The sequence below is a fragment of the Asparagus officinalis genome, chromosome 2 (assembly GCF_001876935.1).
Source record: "Asparagus officinalis chromosome 2, Aspof.V1, whole genome shotgun sequence".
NCBI lineage: Eukaryota > Viridiplantae > Streptophyta > Magnoliopsida > Asparagales > Asparagaceae > Asparagus > Asparagus officinalis.
Window position 1 is genome coordinate 12,430,692 of NC_033795.1, and position 12,583 is coordinate 12,443,274.

At 36.9% G+C, this 12,583-nt stretch overlaps 1 protein-coding gene across 1 annotated transcript in view; it reads left to right on the forward strand.

Moving 5' to 3' along the window:
• LOC109830842 overlaps positions 1-12,264 on the forward strand; it is a 36,389-nt gene extending 24,125 nt beyond the window's left edge. The window contains exon 7 of the mRNA XM_020398202.1: positions 9,221-12,264. Coding sequence (XP_020253791.1) covers positions 9,221-12,264 — 3,044 coding nt within the window. The remainder of the gene's footprint in view (positions 1-9,220) is intronic.

A 12,583-nucleotide genomic window follows, 5' to 3' on the forward strand; every position in this document is an offset into this window, starting at 1 on the left:
GCTTCATCCGATTCAAGCTATATCAAAGCTCAAGTATATTGCTCTCTATATGAGGATATTAGCTTTCTTTTGTTTTTTCTCTCTAGTGCTAGAATGTAGGCAAAGAGTTACTGAGTTTACTTGAAGCTATTGGGAATCACACACACGTTTTTAAACTTGTGCTTTTAAGCGTTTTTCACAAAATACTATTTTTCACAAGTATGAGTACCTATCTGCAAAATTCTTTTTCCAAACAGTTTGTTTTTAGTATTAAAAACATTTTACAAAGTTTCAGAATTTTCAGAGGTCAAATAAATATTTTGCAAATATTTCAAGTTGGTCAAAAATTCAGATTTCAGAAAATATCAGAAATCGGTCGACCGGTCCGGTCGACCGATCCGATGACCTTTCTTCAGTATGTTTCCAGAGTGTCATCGGTCGACCGGTACGGTCGACCGAATTTTCAATCTTTAATCGGTCGACCGTGCCGGTCGACCGATGAGTCTCTGCGTGTTTTACCATATTTCCTTAGCTGCTCGCGGTCGACCAAATTTTTCGGTCGGTCTGTTTTTTTTTTTAAATGATTTAAACTTTTCTATATAAACCCCCCAGACCTCTTCTTCTTCCTAGCCCCAACGTTTGAAAAACCAGAGAGCTTTTTTCTGTTTCCTGAGTAATTTTTCAAAACTCTGTTTTTCTCTCTGTTTCAAGTGTGATTCACCTCCCAGCTTCAGTATACCTTCTCTTTGCTATAAGGGCTGTGTAAAGAGAGGTTCTTGCATTTCTTTCTTCTGCTGTGTGAGTGAGATCTGTGGAGATCTACTGTGAGGGAGTGTGATCTGTGAGATCAAACTGTGTAGTGAGAGAGATCTGTGGAGATCGCTGTGTAGACGAAGTTCCGGCTTCCAAACCGGGTGTGTAGTGGATTTCTCCTCGAGAGTGGGGAGCGGGGACGTAGGTCAGCGGGTCGAACCTCGTTAACACATCGCGCGTCAAGGATAACGAACTCCTAACCTTATCTCTCTTATTTTTATCGCATTTCTGTTTTGTGGTTTGCTTGTGCTGATTTTTAATTGCATATTAGAGCCTTTTGACCCTAATCACCCCCCCTCTAGGGTCCATCAATTGGTATCAGAGCTTGGTCTCTATATCAGTTTTTGGTTTAACAACCTTAGAGAAAAGATCTAATAGAGGCTTCTTTGAATATGCATATGTTAGAAGGACAATCCACCACTAGACCACCACTCTTCACAGGAACTAATTTTGCTTATTGGAAGGCTAGAATGAGAATTTACCTTCGTTGCATAGACCTTGACATTCTAGAGCTCATAGAAGAGAAATATGAAGAAAAGTCCAAAGTCGGGAACATGACCGATGGAGAAAGGCACCTAGCTAATCTCAACGCTAAGGCTATGAACGCCTTAATTTGTGGTCTTTCCCCTAATGAATATAATAGAGTTTCCACGTGCGCAACCGCATACGAAATTTGGGTAAAAGACACATGAAGGAACCCCCCAAGTTAAAGAATCTAAGATTAGTGGACTCATGCATGATTATGAGCTATTTAAAATGCTTCCAAATGAATCCATTGATGCTATGTTTTCCCGCTTTACTAATATCATCAATGAATTACATGGTCTAGATAAGCAACTATCCATTCAAGAGATGAACTACAAGATACTTCGCTCATTGACTCCGGCATGGGAGCCCAAGGCTACGGCCATTGAGGAAGCTCATGACCTCACTACCTTAGCTCTTGATAGTCTCATCGGAAAGCTCAAAGTGCATGAGAAGAAGCTCAAGGGGAAGGAGAAGGAGGAAGTGCCATCACGAGAAGTTGAGGAGCCGTCACCAAAATTGAAGACCATAGCTCTCAAAGGAGCTAGTGACAACTCATCTTCGTCGTCGGAGAGTGAAGTCGATTTTTCTAGAGAAGTGGCTCATCTCTCTAGAAGAATCTCTAGACTTATAAAAATGAACAAAAAATTTAACCCTCGATCTAACAACAAGTTTTCCTCTCGTGTAGGTAAATGTTTTGAGTGCAATGAACCGGGTCACATCGCTAAGGATTGCCCCAAGCTCAAAGAAAAGTACATGAAGTACAAGAAGAAGAAGGCTATGTATGCCGGATGGGAAGAATCCGAACCAAGTGACTCGGATAGTGATGAAGAAGGAGCCAAACTTGCTCTTCATGACCCAAATGTTTGTTTCATGGCAAATGAACATGAGGTAATATCCGAGGCCGAAAGTGAATCTTTTTATATGCAATGTGACATAGCTATGGCTTTAGAAGAGTTGAACTTTGAATTTAAAAGAATGTCTAAAGAATACTCTTCTTTCAAAAAATTGCATGCCTCTTGTGATATTAAGCTAGAACAACTAACAACCTCTCTTGCTCTAAAAGATGAATTGCTTGGAGATCTCGATTTTGAGAACAAGCAATTAAGATCAAAGATTGAAAGACTAGAAATTGAGGGTTGTAGGACTAGACCCACTCATGCTTATGCCAACTACAATCACCATGGTAGAAATAGGTTTCATGGTTCTAACATTCGTACATACAAAAGAAATTTTGTATGCACCTATTGTATGAGACATGGACACATTTCTACTCATTGTAGAATTAAAGACAATGAAGATTTTTATGGTTTGATATGGGTACCCAAAGGTACCAAAACTACTAACCACCAAGGACCCAAGACATGGGTACCTAAAGCTACTACACCTTCATCTTCTTCTTTTGTAGGGAACGTCACGGCAACGACGTAAGGAGATGTGGTACCTTGATAGTGGTTGCTCACATCATATGACGGGCAACAAAGAGTTATTTGCAACCCTATCAAGGATTGAAGGAGGCAATGTCTCCTTCGGTGGTGGTGAGAAAGGTAAAATCATTGGTATCGGTTCTATTGGTAAGAAACCCTCACCCATTATTGAAGATGTTTATTTAGTAAATGGCTTGAATCATAATCTTCTTAGCATTAGCCAATTAAGTGATAAAGGTTTTGATATTTCTTTTAAACCGGATAAATGCATCATTAGTATGGATGGAAAAATTGTTTTTATTGCAAATCGCAAGTCTAATGTTTACATTTTTGAGATGAATGAGTTAGTGAATCAAGATGTGAAGTGTCTTGCGGCAATTGATGAAAATCCTTGGATTTGGCACAAGAGACTTGGACATGCAAATATGGAGTTAATATCAAAATTGTCTAAGAAGAATCTTGTGAAAGGGCTACCTAGCTTGCACTTCATAAAAGATACAATTTGTGAGGATTGTGCCAAAGGTAAACAAACAAAGTCTTCTTTCAAATCCATCCATGAGGTATCGACTTCTAAACCCTTGCAATTACTTCATCTTGATTTATTTGGTCCTATGCGTGTTACCTCTCTTGGAGGCAAACACTATGTTTTTGTGATTATTGATGATTTTTCTCGTTTTACATGGACAATATTTCTTGCTAAGAAAAATGATTGTTTTGAAGAATTTGCTAATCATGTTAAAAGAATTGAAAATGAAAAGGATTTGAAAGTTGTTAAAATAAGAAGTGATCATGGTGGTGAATTTCAAAATGAATTTTTCTATGATTTTTGTGCTCATCATGGTATAACTCATATGTTTTCCGCTCCTAGAACACCACAACAAAATGGTGTTGTTGAACGGAAAAATCGTACCATACAAGAGATGGCACGCACTATGTTAAACTCATTTGATTTACCAAAATATTTTTGGGCGGAAGCCGTCAATACGGCTTGCCCTGTTTTAAATCGTGTTTTGATTAGACCAAAGCTTAAGAAAACTCCTTATGAACTTTATTATGGAAAAACTCCTTTCATTGGTTATTTTCGTGTCTTTGGTTGCAAATGCTTTATTTTAAATACAAAAGATCACCATGATAAATTTGATTCCAAAATTGATGTTGGTATTTTCTTGGGTTATGCACCTCGAAGTAAGGCTTATAGGGTCTTCAATAAACGAAGCCTCGTTGTTGAAGAGTCTATAAACGTTACTTTTGATGAGACTAATGTTGGCTCTCAAGTTGTGTTGCCTAGGAAAGATGATGATGATGATATTGAGGGAGGATTGGACTTGTTGCAAATCAATGACACTCCCTCTATAGAAGTTCAAAAGGATGTGGATAGCACAAACGCTCAAGATCAAGTTGAACCACCTAAAGCTTGGAAATTCACATCAAATCATCCAAAGGAACAAATCATTGGGAGCCCTTCAAAAGGAGTTATAACTCGCTCAAAAGCCTTGAGTGAATGTGGTAATGTTGCATTTCTATCTCAACTAGAACCTAAAAAGGTTAATGATGCTTTAAATGATGAGTTTTGGGTTTTGGCTATGCATGAAGAATTAAACAATTTTCAAAGAAATGAAGTTTGGAAGTTAGTTCCTAGACCTAACAATGCTAGTGTTATTGGTACAAAATGGGTTTTTAGAAACAAACTTGATGAACATGGCATTGTAACTAGAAATAAAGCACGTTTGGTTGCCCAAGGATACAATCAAGAGGAGGGCATAGACTATGATGAAACCTTTGCACCGGTTGCAAGGTTGGAATCTATTAGGATGTTTTTGGCATTTGCTAGTTTTAAAAATTTCAAACTATTTCAAATGGATGTCAAAAGTGCTTTCTTAAATGGTTTTATAGAAGAGGAAGTGTATGTTGAGCAACCCCCCGGTTTTATAGATCATGCTTTTCCTAATCATGTTTACCGGGTACAAAAAGCTTTATATGGGTTGAAACAAGCTCCTAGGGCTTGGTATGCTCGCCTCTCTAGTTTTCTTATTGAAAATGGTTTTTCAAAAGGAACAATTGATAACACACTTTTTGTGAGAAAAAGGAAAAATGATTTCATTTTGGTTCAAATATATGTGGATGACATTATTTTTGGTGCTACTAATGAATCCTTGTGCAAGGAATTTTCTAAAGTTATGCAGGATCACTTTGAGATGAGTATGATGGGAGAGCTTACATTCTTTCTCGGGCTCCAAGTCAAGCAAACTAAGGATGGGATCTTCATTTCACAAAGCAAGTATGCGAAGGAATTGGTGAAGAAATTCAAGTTGGAGAATTCTAAGCATGCGCCTACTCCCATGAGTACTAGTGTTAAGCTTGATGCGGATGAGAGTGGTGAAGATGTGGACCAAAAACTATACCGAGGTATGATAGGTAGTCTTCTTTATCTCACCGCTAGTAGACCCGACATCATGTTTAGTGTATGTGCATGTGCACGTTTTCAAGCGTCTCCAAAAGCATCTCATTTAATTGCGGTTAAAAGGATCATTAAGTATGTTAATGGAACTTTTAACCTTGGTTTGTTTTATCCAAAAAGCACCACTTTTGATTTATATGGTTTTTGTGATGCCGACTTTGCCGGATGTAAGGTAGATCGCAAGAGTACTAGTGGAACATGCCAATTCTTAGGAAATTCCCTTGTTTCTTGGGCTTCCAAGAAACAAAATTGTGTTGCATTGTCCACTACGGAAGCGGAATACATTGCCGCCGGCCTATGTTGTGCTCAAGTTTTATGGATGAAACAAAGTTTAGTTGACTATGATTTGAATTTTCAAAATATTAAAATCTTTTGTGATAACACAAGTGCCATAAATATTTCCAAAAATTCGGTTTTGCATTCTAGAACTAAGCATATTGACGTGCGCCATCATTTCTTACGCGATCATGTAGAGAGACAAGATGTATCCCTAGTATTTGTTGACACCAAATCTCAACTAGCGGATATATTTACTAAGCCTCTTGGAGAGGATGATTTTTGTCGCATAAGAAATGGTTTGGGCTTATGCACTATGTGAAAGTTCTACATTGCTTGCTTGATTAGTTGCATTTTGCATTTGGCATTTCTCTTTACCCCATTTTTGATGGTGACAAAGGGGGAGAGAAATCTCCTCATTTGTTGCATATATTTAGGGGGAGCTCATAGATAGGGGGAGCACCTATCTATAAGCTATTTTATTTTTGCTCTTATATAATGGTTGGTTGTCATCATCAAAAAGGGGGAGATTGTTAGCCCTTATGTTTTGATGATGTTCTTACAACCACCATTATCGGTACTAATGGCTTATTGAGTGTAAATGTAGTAAACTCATTTGTCAAGCTCGTTAGTGCCATTAATGGAGGATGGATGGAATATATGCTACAACGAAGATATCCAAAGGAGGAGGAGGCCAAGAGATGAAGCAACGTTATTTCAAGAACGACAAATTCGATCAAAAGCTTCATCCGATTCAAGCTATATCAAAGCTCAAGTATATTGCTCTCTATATGAGGATATTAGCTTTATTTTGTTTTTCTCTCTAGTGCTAGAATGTAGGCAAAGAGTTACTGAGTTTACTTGAAGCTATTGGGAATCACACACACGTTTTTAGACTTGTGCTTTTAAGCGTTTTTCACAAAATACTATTTTTCACAAGTATGAGTACCTATCTGCAAAATTCTTTTTCCAAGCAGTTTGTTTTTAGTATTAAAAACGTTTTCATACTTATGTTTTTAAGCGTTTTTCACAAAATACTATTTTTCACAAGTATGAGTACCTATCTGCAAAATTCTTTTTCCAAGCAGTTTGTTTTTAGTATTAAAAACATTTTACAAAGTTTCAGAATTTTCAGAGGTCAAATAAATATTTTGCAAATATTTCAAGTTGGTCAAAAATCAGATTTCAGAAAATATCAGAAATCGGTCGACCGGTCCGGTCGACCGATCCGATGACCTTTCTTCAGTATGTTTCCAGAGTGTCGTCGGTCGACCGGTACGGTCGACCGAATTTTCAATCTTTAATCGGTCGACCGTGCCGGTCAACCGATGAGTCTCTGAGTGTTTTACCAAATTTCCTTAGCTTCTCGCGGTCGACCGAATTTTTCGGTCGGTCGACCGAAGGCATTTTTCGGTCGACCGAAATTTCCTTCGGTCAACCGATTTTTGCCTCTGGTCAGCCGCGACTTTTTTAAACGGTCTTTTACATCGAACACTGTGTTTTCACTTGTTAGTGATTGGCACAGTCTGTGATGAGGGTCTGAAGAAGAGATTATTATCTCATTTGGGAAGATCTGTTTTTGTTTTAAAATGATTTAAACTTTTCTATATAAACCCCCCAGACCTCTTCTTCTTCCTAGCCCCAACGTTTGAAAAACCAGAGAGTTTTTTTCTGTTTCCTGAGTAAATTTTCAAAACTCTGTTTTTCTCTCTGTTTCAAGTGTGATTCACCTCCCAGCTTCAGTATACCTTCTCTTTGCTATAAGGGCTGTGTAAAGAGAGGTTCTTGCATTTCTTTCTTCTGCTTTGTGAGTGAGATCTGTGGAGATCTACTGTGAGGGAGTGTGATCTGTGAGATCAAACTGTGTAGTGAGAGAGATCTGTGGAGATCGCTGTGTAGACGAAGTTCCGGCTTCCAAACCGGGTGTGTAGTGGATTTCTCCTCGAGAGTGGGGAGCGGGGACGTAGGCCAGAGGGCCGAACCTCGTTAACACATCGCGCGTCAAGGATAACGAACTCCTAACCTTATCTCTCTTATTTTTATCGCATTTCTGTTTTGTGGTTTGCTTGTGCTGATTTTTAATTGCATATTAGAGCCTTTTGACCCTAATCACCCCCCCTCTAGGGTCCATCAGCCCTTAGTTTGCATATCCTTGCTAATAATTCATTGAATATCAATCTTGCTAGGATATATTTATTAATTAGTTTTAATTGACATTAATATCGGATTAGATTAGCATTAACCCTATTCACCCCGCTCCCCCCTAGGGTGCTTCTAGCCTAGAGGGATTTTTTTTTTCTTTTAAATGGTGGTGGAGGATGAAGGTTAGTAGAAGTAGAAAAGGTGTTCATAATTGAAGCCTAGAGGAGTTTGGAGGAGGTTGGAGGATGTCAAGACTACAATTGAGAAAATTACGATTAAAGAGTGCAGTCCACATAAGCAATCCACACTCCCCCAAGCACTCTTGAAACTTAAGTGAGCAGGTTAGGTACCGCCTAGACACTAGGCGCTAGGTACGCGGACTAAGTACCACCTACGTCTAGCTGGACTAGGCGGAGGCTATTTAAAACATTGGTGGAAACTAATTGAAATTGAATCGAATATCAAAGTATGTGTTTGGCTCATATTTGACTATTCGAATTCAAAACAAATAGGAAATGTGTATTTGAATTCAATTCGATTTGTATTCGAATACCCGACAACTATTCATGAATATTTGTTACCAGATTAATTATTCGTTAATTTTAGGCAAATATTTGATAAATATTTGTTATCTTATCATGTTCCTATAATGCAGTCAAACATGATATAACCAATGAATATGTAAACTAGTGATAAATGTAATATTCATAAATAAAAAACTACTTATATGAGGTGTGTAAAAAGCTTTTGGGATGCTTCTAAAATTTATAGGCCCAAAGTGCAATATATAAATGAATAGTTTATTAAACAAAGAAATTGAATATGCAAGCGGTTAAATTCTATTAGTTTATGAACCAAACACTAAAAAACTATTTGTTTTTGTTAAATAGACTATCAAATCAAATATGACCGAATACTTAGGCGAATAAATACCGAACTATTTGCTAAATATTTGGTTGGGTTCTAACACTACCGTTGAGGTGTAAATGGTGATATTTCGAAGCATGTGTACCTGACGTCTCTCTTATCTATCTCTCTTATCTGTCCTAAAATATCATCTCATATTACTCCGAATAAAGTATACAACACTTTGGTCCGATATGACTCAAATAAATACAAGCACATGTGTCATTGGTTCATAAGACAGTTGAGTATAGTTTAATACTACCAAGTGAACTCGATCCATTGTTCGTTTCTTGCAATTTATCCAGCAAATTGAGATTCCTAACAAACTTAATCAACAAGTTTTGGGCTCATATGCGTTGAACAGGACAAAAGTTTCCACTAATATTCTAATGCTTCTCACATTGATATAAGATGCGGCTACAAGAAAACGCGGGGAGAGAATATTAGGTCTCTGTGATTTTCCTTTGTCTTTGTTAAAGAAAGAATATCAGCATTTTTTTTATCAAGATTAAGATGAACAAAGCATGCACGCCTACAAGTCGGTATTTGTCATGTGAAAGAATGTCTATCCTTTTGGCTAGATAAAGAGAATCTGAACAATAAATGCCAGATCCTGGTTTACACATACTATAATGGATTATTTTCATGAGTCAGGTGAAAAGTTGTATAATTAGGTGAACATTATCCTGGTTAGACAGATTCCTTATATGTTCTGATTGGGATAAAAAATTCCCTGCATGCATTCAGTTCTCCCCCACAGCTCTGGGTTCTGATCATTCTCCGCTTGTTCTTGATAGTAAAGGGATTAACTCAGTTGTTCCTATCTTTAGATTTGAAAGGAGTTGGCTTCATAATCCAAGTTTTTTACCTTTCATTTCTAGTTGTTGGACATCTTTTAGTTGTCAGGGCTCTCCAGTGGATATTTTCATCTTGAAACTCAAGCTTACAAAAAAAAGAATCAAATGGTGGAACAAAAACTTTTGCGGATCTGTTGCTTCAAGAAAATCTGAAATCCTATCTAAAATAAATGCTTTGGACGTGCTTGAAGAGCATAGGCCTCTTTCTGATTCTGAATTATATGACAGAAAGGGACTTCACTCTTCCTTTTCTGCAATTATCCAAGAAGAAGAAACTTATTGGCATCAAAGGTCAAGAGTCCAATGGCTAAAATTGGGCGATTCTAATACTGCTTTTTTTCATAAAACTGCTACCTTTCGTAGAAATGCTAATTATATATCTTGTATCAACTATCAAGGAAAGGAGCTCTCAAATGATCATCATATTTCTGAAGCTTTCTGTGAGTATTTCAGTAGTATCTTTGGTCAGAGTAATAGGTCAAAAATGAATTTAGACTGGTCCATTTTATATCCTCAGGAAGAATCTTTTCTGAATTCTTTAGATGATGTTTTTACGGAGTCTGAGATAAAATGTGCAGTTTTTGGTATGAATGCCAATAAGGCCCCAGGCCCTGATGGTTTCTCCATGGCCTTCTATCAAACTTTTTGGGAGACAATCAAATATGATCTTATAAAATTGATGATCTTTCTTCAACAACAGCCTTCAAACCTCCACAGGTTAAATAAGGTTTTCATTACGCTTATCCCAAAAACCAAGGACAGTGTTCATATGAATGACTTCAGACCTATTAGCTTAATTAATTGTATCTTCAAGATTTTCTCCAAAATCCTGGCTAACAGACTTTCTACTGTCATTCCCAATTTGGTTGCATCTACTCAATCGGCTTTTCAATCAGGGAAATCAACCCTTGATTCTATCATTATGGCAAATGAGATGATCCACTATTGTTCTAAGAGAAGAAAAGAAGTAGCAATGTTTAAGATTGACTTCTCTAAAGCTTTTGATTCCATTAATTGGAATTTTCTTATTGGCCTTCTCAAAGCTAGAGGTTTTGGTAGCAAATGGTGCAATTGGATTTATCATATTGTATCCTCTTCTAGCTGCTCCGTTAAAGTTAATGGTCTTCCATCTAAATTTTTCTCTTGTAAGAGAGGTCTTAAACAAGGAGACCCCTTATCACCAATGCTTTTTAATATTGCAGTTGATGCACTGAATAAAATGATTCACAACAATGTGGAAGATGGCCTCCTTTCAAATCTTGGTATTAAGTTACCTCTTAATCAGTTAAGAATTTTGCAATTTGCTGATGATACTCTTTTATTCGTTAGAAGTTCTTACAAGGATATATCTGTTTTAAAAACAATCCTGTACATCTTTGAGGAGGTATCTGGTCTGGGAATAAATTATTCCAAGTCTTCCATTGTATACTTTGGCAAAATATCTACGAGGGGACAATATCTTTCAGAACTTCTTTGCTGCAAAATTGGCACTTTACCAATCAAATATCTTGGTTTACCTCTGCGGTATGGGAAGCTTAGAAAAACTGACTGGGAACCTCTCTTAGACAATTTTCATAAAAAATTGTCTACTTGGAAGAAGAATTCTTTGTCTTATGGAGGGAGGTTAGTCCTTCTTAATTCAGTTCTTACATCCATTCCATTATATTTCATGTCATTCTACAAATTGCCTACTTGGGTTATCATTGAGATTGACAAAATCAAAAAGAGTTTTCTATGGTCGGAGAGTTCTCAAAATAGCAGTTTTAAGTGCTTAGTCAATTGGAAGAAAGTATGTTTAAGCAAATCAGAGGGAGGATTAGGAGTAAAAGATATTCGTGTTTTCAACTGTGCTCTTCTAGCTAAATGGCTATGGAAATATCTTGATCCTAATTCTCATACTGGTATTTTCCTTCGTCAACTTTATAATCACAGAGGCTCTTTAATCCAAATATTACATGCTAATGCTAACAATTCCTCCTTCTGGAATACTCTCATTTCTTTTAAAGAGGAGTTTTTTCAACATATTATTTGGACTATTGGTTCAGGTGAAAGGATTAGATTTTGGGAGGATAAGTGGATTGGACATAACTCATTATCTAGTCTTTTTCCTTCTCTTTATCAGTTGGCATTATCATCAAATGTGAATGTTCGTAGTCAAGGCTTTTTTAGAGATAATGCTTGGCATTGGAGCTTATTGCTAAGAAGATGTATTCCTCATATGTCTCGTACAGATAAATCCAATCTCTTGAATCTGATAGGAAGCTATCAAATTTCTACTCATTCTGATATTCCTATATGGTCGCTTACAACTAATGGTATGTACTCTGTCAAATCCTTCTATCAGTTACTCAATTTCAGAGGCATTAAATCACCTTTCTACAAAGTCATATGGAAAAATGCTATTCCAAGCAAGGTCAGTGTTTTCATTTGGCTTTTATCTATGAACAAACTGCATACAAAAGATAACTTACTGATGAAAGGATGGCATGGAGATTTTATTTGTATTTTCTGTGGGTTGGAACCAGAAACAAGAGACCACTTGTTCTTTTCCTGTTGTAGGACTACTCAGGTCTGGGGACATTTTAAAGATTATTATCTTCCTTTTACATGGCCAAATTCTTTTGATATTCTTATGAAAACTATTGAGAATCTAAGGGGAGGCACAGGATATATATGGCGTGGAATCTTCTCTCACGTTTGCTGGAATATTTGGAGTTGTAGAAATAAAGTTCTGTTTGACAAAGTAAACTTTTCTTCTAAGATGATCATTGATCAGTCAATTTTTGGTTTGGTTGAATGGTCAGGTGTGGGGAAGGGGTTGACAGCAAGGAAAATATCTGCCATGTTGAAGGATTGTCCATTACCAAGAGCAAGTGAGTGAAGCCGCTGAATCTGTTATGGTTTGTTTGGTTGATATGTAACTCTCTCTTTTGTATACAGGATAGTTTTTGATGTTTTTTAGTTGTTGATTATAGAAAGTTTAATTTCTACTGCGCATATGTATAGCTGGCTTTGGTTCTTCCTTATATCTGTGTCAACGATGAATGACGGCAAGGCCCTCTCTTCATCTTCACAGATCTTTGGAAGAAGAAAGTTATACATCAATACCAGGAGAAATTCTATTTTCTATATTGCAACATGCGGATACAGTTCGTATCCTTCTTTTGTACTTTTTTTGTACTCAGTTTTCTTTTTTATTA